The sequence below is a fragment of the Haliaeetus leucocephalus genome, unplaced genomic scaffold (assembly GCF_000737465.1).
Source record: "Haliaeetus leucocephalus isolate CR32 unplaced genomic scaffold, Haliaeetus_leucocephalus-4.0 Scaffold110, whole genome shotgun sequence".
NCBI lineage: Eukaryota > Metazoa > Chordata > Aves > Accipitriformes > Accipitridae > Haliaeetus > Haliaeetus leucocephalus.
Genome location: NW_010972546.1, coordinates 2841532 through 2849306, shown reverse-complemented (window position 1 = coordinate 2849306; position 7775 = coordinate 2841532). Strand labels below are relative to the sequence as shown.

The 7775-nt window shown below is 56.1% G+C and overlaps 2 protein-coding genes across 2 annotated transcripts in view; one reads left to right on the top strand and one right to left on the bottom strand.

The window, feature by feature from the left end:
- Positions 1–1706, top strand: part of PSMC3IP (PSMC3 interacting protein) — a 3334-nt gene extending 1628 nt beyond the window's left edge. The window contains exons 5-9 of the mRNA XM_010585734.1: positions 39–150; positions 286–431; positions 875–928; positions 1447–1506; positions 1617–1706. Of these exons, the coding sequence (XP_010584036.1) occupies positions 39–150; positions 286–431; positions 875–928; positions 1447–1506; positions 1617–1676 (432 nt within the window). The 3' untranslated portion in view covers positions 1677–1706. The remainder of the gene's footprint in view (positions 1–38; positions 151–285; positions 432–874; positions 929–1446; positions 1507–1616) is intronic.
- Positions 1707–1749: 43 nt separating this feature from the next.
- The window catches only part of MLX (MLX, MAX dimerization protein), a 7282-nt gene continuing 1256 nt past the window's right edge, over positions 1750–7775 (bottom strand). The window contains exons 4-10 of the mRNA XM_010585733.1: positions 7474–7612; positions 7225–7314; positions 6611–6717; positions 6260–6359; positions 5306–5405; positions 4672–4873; positions 1750–4103 (exon numbers count right to left, since the gene is read on the bottom strand). Coding sequence (XP_010584035.1) covers positions 4047–4103; positions 4672–4873; positions 5306–5405; positions 6260–6359; positions 6611–6717; positions 7225–7314; positions 7474–7612 — 795 coding nt within the window. The 3' untranslated portion in view covers positions 1750–4046. The remainder of the gene's footprint in view (positions 4104–4671; positions 4874–5305; positions 5406–6259; positions 6360–6610; positions 6718–7224; positions 7315–7473; positions 7613–7775) is intronic.

The window sequence follows — 7775 nt, the reverse complement described above, 5'->3', positions numbered from 1 at the left end:
CCGCCGCCGCTGACCCGCCGCCTCCGTCCTCGCCGCAGGAGCAGCTCCCGGCCGCCAGCGAGTCGGAGCTCCGCGGCCTGGACGGGGAGATCGCCGCGCTCTCCACCAAGGTGCAGGCGCTACAGCAGAGCTGCCGGCAGATGGAGGCGGGTGAGCACACCCTGCCTGCCCGGCCAGCCCCCCCCCCCGCGGCACCGGGATCGGCTGCGCTGGCTGAGACCCCGCGGGCATGGGCGGCTGTGCCTGGGCTGTCAGTCCCACCGGTGATCGGTGCCTTTTTTCCAGAGCTGAAGGACCTGAACAGCTCCATGACAACGCCTGAGATGGCCGGAGAGATCAAGGAGCTGAGGAAGGACTGCGCGAGTTACGCAGAGAAGCTGGAGAGGATTAAGTCTGCCGCCAACCACGTGACTCCAGAAGAAAAAGAGAAGGTAAAGAGCTGCCAGGGCCTGAGCCAAGCACCAGCAGCAGAGCTCAGGCTGGGGCTGGGCCAATTGTACCAGACCCTTCACCGTCTTACCTGGTCCCCGGTCCGACTGATACCAGTACAGGGGGTTGCGTGGGACCTGGGCTGCTCCGCAGAGCCTCTGCGTGAGCCTCAGCTGTGTGCGTGATGGTGACGACTCTCGGGGCATCTTTAGGAAACAGCCTGAGCTGCCTCTTCCTTGCAAACCTTTGCTTTGGGCAGTCATCTGCCACTTGGTCAATTCATCTTTTCTTGTCTCAGGTGATGCGTTTTGCAGAGAGGTTCACGTCCCCGCAGGGGCTTCATGAGCCACTTGTGCTGTTAAATAACCCTCTGTCTCCCAGCCTTGGGCTTATGGCAGCTTCGTGGGATGGCTGCTCGTTCTCACTTTTGTCTTGCTGTTCACAGGTCTGTAGCGAGCAGAAGCTGTACTGCAAGGAGTGGCGGAGGAGGAAGCGAATGGTAATGGTCATGCCATCAAGCAGGGCAGGTGGGCAGTGCTGGGGAGGTGGCAGTGACAGTCCTGCAGTGGCACTGGCACCCTGCCGGGGACATGGGGTCTGCTGGGCAGCTCGGGGAGCAGCCCCTGTTTGAGTGGAGCGGCTTCCCACCGCTGCAGAGCCAAGTGAGGAGACCTTGGGCGATGGCTGTAGCTGTGGAGCAGGGAGTGCTGTGCCGGCTGCGCTCAGTGCTGCCCCCGGGGCCATGTGGGTTTGGGGAAGGCTCGTGGGTACCAAGAAGATCCCCTGGGAAAAGGCTGTGTTGCTGCAGCACCTAAATACATGAGTCCCTGTAGAGCTCTGTCTGTCCTCGGGAAACAAACCAGAATCTTCTCACATTAGAGATGGCTGCCCCCATGCTGTCACCTGAGCTGCGCTGGCTTGTGACGTGCCTACGGGGGACAGTCCCCAAGAGCTGTGGCCAGGGCTGCCTGGCACTGGCATCTCGGCACAGCCCTCACAGTGCCCCTGTCTTGCCAGGCGACTGAGCTGCTGGAGGCCATCCTGGAGGGGTACCCCAAAAGCAAGAAGCAATTCTTTGTAAGTACTGAGGCCGGGTTGGCCCTGTGGCCCCAGGGTGGTAGTGGCGGCTCTGCCTACGCTGCCAGGCTAGGGCAGCTGCCCTGCTGAGACGCTCTGCGCCTGTACAGGAGGAGGTTGGGATAGAGACGGACGAGGACCATAACGTCACGCTGCCGGCAGCTGTGTGAGGCACTGCAGGAGCCTTTGCCCCAGGAAGAAGGAGCTGATGCTGAAATGCAGCTGTTGGGTTTTTTTTTCCTCTTTTTGCAGGGGTTGGGCTGGTCCTGCATATTTATGTGTGTTTGTTTTAAAATGCTTTGCAGCTGGAAGGGTGGCTGCAGGGATTGACTCAGCACTGGGCCCTCTCACTGTCTCATGTGCAGAGGGAATGTTATTTCTTCCTGCGCTTTGGTGCAGCGAGCTGTCGCGGGGAAGGTGTAAGTATACTGTTGTAGAGTCCCTGGTGTTCCAGTAAGAAAAGGAAGAGAGTGCCTCAGGAAGGCGAATGATCTAGTGACTGTTAGGGCTGCAGAGCTCTATGTGTATTTCAGCCACTTCCCACAGCGTGACTGAGTGGTGCAGGAGAAAACAGCCCATTAAACACCAGGCTTTTGGTTCAGCTGTGCTTTGCTGTGGTGCTTTTCTGTTCAAAGGGTGTCAGGGCAGGGCTTGGGCTCTCGGTCACAGCAGCCCTGAGGGGTGGGGAAGGCAAGAGCCAGGAGCAAGTAACCTGAGCCATGACGGCTGGGCCGGGCTTCCATAAACTACCTCTCTGTCTCTGACTGGTTCTAGGGGAAGGGTCCAGGAACTTGGCAACAGAAATAAAAGCAGAAAAATCATTAAACCATTCAGCAAAATTTATTTAATTACTTTTCACAATAGAAAAATATGTCGCTTTCACATGTGAGGTCTGTAAAACTCCATGTCCTCCTCCCAAGGCAGCTTCTGGCAGAAAATCTCCAGGGGTTCAGTCTGTGCCCCTTGTTCAGCCGCAGAGCCCTAACCCTAACCTGCTCACCCATGAGAGGATTTTTTTCATCACAAAGCAATATCTTCCAGACCGGACACAGCTGACCCTGTGCATGCTTTATCAGTGATGTGCATCACTGCAGGGTTTGACTCTGAGGCTTCCATTGCATTGCCTTGGAAAGGACACCCAAAGGCAGGGTTTGAAGAATAATTCTATATAGAAATCATACCCCCGAGTGGGTTCTCCACTACTAAATGAAGTGGAGCAGTAGCTTTAAACATTCTCATGCTGCAGCATTCAAACCACATAACCTGGCGCCAAGTGCTACCTCATCAACAGTGGAAAAACAGTGTAAAAATAAATATCCACTACCCTGGAGCAGGAGCACGAACATGATTACAGAGAACAAATCCTGCTGCCAGCATCACCGCGCAGGAAGACCCTGATACAATCGCTCTGTGCGGTGAACAACCATCACTTGGGCAACGGCTACACCGTGCCACAATGTATTTGTGTTGGCCAGAGCCATGAACCATACTGACAGCAGCAGCATGTGACAGGTTAAAAAGTATTCCAGAGAGCATCTGTCTGCAAAGCTGACACTGATAATATTTCAGGATGATTTCAGTGATTTATAAAAACAAAAAAATAAAATCAAATCAAGGCTGGTTATGTATATATGTGCGTATATAAAAGTTCTAAGGAGGAGCAGCATGAGCTTGTGGCAGTGCTGTCCTACAGCTGCTGAACTGCTTTCCTGTTCAGTACGGCCACATCAAAACCCAAAGACATGAAGCCACACACGTTTCAGCACTCGCTCAGGAAAAGCCGGCACAGAAAGCTCACTCCCATCTCCCTTTCAGGGGAACTACAGCTACAGCAGAAGAGGTCAGGTTTTAGCAAGTCCCCATCCCGTGCTGCCAGCTCTGCACCAGGGAGGTTGTGGCTGTGCCGAGTAAGGGTCTCCCTGGTGGTGAGGGGCCCATCCTTCAGCCAGCTCTGCCAGCTTCCCCAAAGCATCTACACAACTTAACTTAAAAACCCTGCCCTGTAAGAGCTGGTTCAGAGAGAGGTACAAGAAAGCCCGCAGTTACGGGAGAAGCCTATTCATAGTCTGTTTTTACAGAAACCAACAGCTTTTAGCATCCGTTCTTGTTTCATTCCCCCTTCCCCAGGATCAGAAGGGGTTGTGTCAGAGGCCTGAGGTTACGGAGCAGATCTGCTTCACAGTGGAGAGTCAGTGACACAGGCAAACCCCACTGTGCCTGCCTGAGCTAAAGACTCTCTGGCACCTTAAAAGACCTCTACTCAGTACACACTTTTTTTCCTCTCTTTGCTAAGTCCCTACAAATATTTGGTAAGATCGACTGTCACAGTACCTGTGGAGCAGAGGTGTCTGCACAGCCTCGTTTTGGTTTTGTAGTTAATACAATAAATAATTCAGAGAAGCTTTAAGAACAGCCATGAGGGAGATGGCCCAGCCCTTCCTGGCACCCATCACCCAGGCCCCCGGGCAGGAGGTGCCCCGTCCCCGCGGGTGTAGTAGGCGGCGGCAGCCCCGGCGCTGCTGGCACTGCGAGGGGAAGGCTCAGTAGAGCTGACTCTTCAGTTGGTGCAGGACCCCGATCACAATGTCCCGCAGCGCCTGGGGCAGAGAGGAGACACGGTCAGTTGTTCCAGTGTGGGAATGGCCCGTCCCCAGTGAGCAACACCCATGAGAGGCTTGGGCATGTGCCGTGGCCCTGGGGCTGGCACACACGGTGCCCAGCACCACAACACCTGTATGGGAAACGCTCACACCTCTGTTCCTGGGCCGCAGGATCTCAGGCAGCTGCAGTAGGGCAGGGACCCAGCCCTGCCTCAGTGCCTGCTTCCCTCAGTGGTTTCTTAATTACCAGAAAACCTTTAAGTGTCCTGAAGGAGTGATGGGGAACCAGCAGGACTCTCCTGAACCCTGTTTCACCCTGGCCAGCTTTCAGCACCAAACCAGTCCAGCAGCTGGAGTGGGACGTGCTGGAGCTTGGGCCCCAACTCCTGTCCCCCCCACACTCCCACCCTGCCCCAGCCCAGCACCGGTCACATGCTGCACTTTCGGAAGCCCCAGGAGAGGGGACAGCCACACCCAGTCCTGCACTGGGCGCAGATGTGCGCAATGGGCTCTGCCGCATTTCACTCTGCCATCTCAACAGCCCACCTGCGGCTGCCGGGCTCACCTGGGGTTTGCAGTGCTCCTCAATCCAGCTGAAGACGCATGCTGAGAGCTCCTGAAAACTCGTTACTGAGATGGAGGCATTAAAGGACTGGAACAAGGAATCCATAAGGCCTTGGAAAACATTGAACTTCACCTCATCAGAGACCTGGTCCTTCCCCTCGTTTGGGTTGTCCTGATGAGCTTTCACAATCTGCTCGTAGTTCCTGAAACAAACCAAGCGCCCCGTGTTCAGCAGCAGAGTGAGGCCTCCCACACCTCGCTTCTGCTCAGCTGCGGGGGCAGAGCTCACTGCCTGTCACTGGCCACAGAGAACTGCTGCAGGGGTGGGGAGGACCAAGAGTTTGTGGAAGATCCTGCAAGTAAAGAAACACTGGGGAGCTGCAGCCGCTCCTGACACTGGGAGCAGATTAATTTTCTGACTCAGATCCACCTTCACACTAAACTCCACCAACTGACTTGAGACAGACCCACACTAACGAGCCGCTGGAGGAGAAACAATGACAGCAGGCAGGGACAGGTTTGGTACTCCAGATGCCAGGCTGCCTGTGAAGCACTGAGCGCATCCACAGAGCCTTGCAAGGACAGGGGAAAACAGCAGGAAGAAGGCGGCAGCACCCCGACAGCTCTTCCCTTACACTTTCATGATCTTCAAGGCCATTACGTCTTTCCTGAGGGTAGAAACTTCCTCCTCTTGCTTCTTCTTTTCCTTATGCAGGAACTGGATGTAGTCAATGGCTGAGCATGAAAACACACAGTGAGGATTTGAGAGCAGACACAAGACCCCGAGATCCCCACAGAAGGTGCCTAAGCCTGGGCAGCATCAGCTCCCAGCTGCCCCGATTCTCCTTGGGGAGGTGGACAGCACCTGGGGTCCCCCAGAGCATCTTCATACCAGAAGGTCCCAAAGTGCTGAACTTCCATGCTGCATGGCTCTAGCGACGCATTTTGGGGGTTGACAGCACCCCCTTCCCTCTCCCCACCCTCAAGACTGTCCAGGTTTTGGCTAGAATAGAGTTAATTTTCTTTCTAGTAGCTGGTACAGTGCTATGTTCTGGATTCAGTATGAGAAGAATGTTGATAACACACTTATGTTTTCAGTTGTTGCTAAGTAATATAAACTTTAAGTCAAGGATTTTTCAGCTTCTCGTGCCCAGCCAGCAAGAAGGCTGGAGGGGCACAAGAAGTTGGGAGGGGACACAGCCAGGGCAGCTGACCCAAACTGGCCAAAGGGATATTCCATACCATGTGATGTCATGCCCGGTATATAAAGTGGGGTGAGCTGGCCTGGGGGGGGATCACCGCTCGGGAACTAACTGGGCATCGGTCTGCGAGTGGTGAGCAATTGCATTGTGCATCACTTGTTTTGTATATTCCAATCCTTTATTAGTATTGCTATTTTATTATTGGTATTATTATCATTATTACTTTCTCCCTTTCTGTTCTATTAAACTGTCCTCATCTCAACTCACAAATTTTACTTTTTTTTTTCTCCCGGTTCTCTCCCCCGTCCCACTGGGTGGGGGTGGAGTGAGTGAGCAGCTGCGTGGTGCTTAGTTACTGGCTGGGGTTAAACCACAACAAAGACTCACTTTTCTGGAGGACGATGGCCTTGCTGAGCTTCTGGGAGCCTATGGAGAAATCCTGCTGCTCACAGGTAGGAACAATGGCCTGCAAGTCATCATAGCCTTTCTGTGGGGAAGCAGAGCCATGGCACATGTATTTGGAGTTCAGCAGTGTGAGACTGGTTGTTTCAAAATGTGTCAAATCCCAGCTCCCACCAAGCAGCCAGCCAGAGCCAAGGTGGCTCCCAGCACACTTGTGTCTGGGGAGGGTAGGTCCAGCAGCAAAACAAAGGGGAAGGTGCTGAAAACAGCAGGTGCAGGGCCCCGGGAACCAGAAAGTCGCTGTGCTCTGACAGCACACACAGCCTCTCAGGTTACCTTGATGGCGTCTCGCCTCTTCCGCTCCGCCTGGGTGTGCGCCCGCCTGCGCCGGTCCTTGTACGACTCCTTGTAGGTCTCCTGGTGATAATCGCTGTCCTCATCATCTGCGTGGAGAGAGCTCGCATGAGAGTGAAGACGCCTGACTGGTGAGCTCCCAAATCACGGGGGGCAGAGGCGCAAGGAGGGGGTGACAGCCGAGGTACCAGGTGGGCCTTACGGGCTGCTGCCAGGCCCAGGACTACCTGGTGCCCCTAGGGCAGCACTCAGCTCCAGCAGGTCGGGCCAAGAACAAACACTATAAGAGGCCCTGACAACCCCTTCCCTTTCCTCGCAGAGCTGGGCGGGCAGAAGACGCCTGCAGCTCCCTCAAGAAGGCGTCAAAACCTGACCAACTGCCCACCCCAAACGCTGCCAGAAACCACAATGCCCCGACGCTGTTCCCCACCACCTTCCCCCCCCACCTCAGGGTGGGAATCCTGCCCAGCCAGCCAGAGGGGCAGCCGCGCTCACACCCTCAGGACAGGGGCGAGAGCTGCGAGCCCTGCTACGTGCTGGGCACCACAGTGAGCAGAAAGACCCACGGTCACAGAGAACAAACCCCACAGGCCCACCTGTATTGGGGACAGAAGAGGCACTAGTGGAGCCGATACTGTTGGCTCGTGACACTATGCTTCCTTTCCTCGAGTTTTCCATAAAGAGCGCTGGAAGAAGAGGGTTCACGGAGTAAGCGACAAACCCGGGGTGCGTGACCAGGCCCAGAGGGAGGGGGTGGACGGCAGGCAGCCACTGTCGCCGTCGTGCTCACGACAAGCAGCTGCTGCGACCGGAGGCAGGGGTCGGGGGGGCCGTTGGGCACCTACCTGAGTCCAGGCCATTGTCGCTGCAGGCAGCGTCCACCTTGCGCGGGGCCGGCGGCGGAGCCACGGCGGGCCGAAGGAGAGACGTCAGCTGGGTTGGGGCAGCAAACCGCGGCCCCCCCGCCCCCGGCCCGGGCCCCGGCTCCGCCCGGAGTCCCGGTCGCCCCGGTCGCCCAAGCGGTACCCCCCCACACCCCTAGAGCTCCGGTCCCCGCGCGCTCGGTAACCTTTGGCCTTTGCCCTTCGCCTTGACCCTGCCTCTCGTGCTCTATCCCGACCCTCTACCCTCGACCCGGCGCTCACCC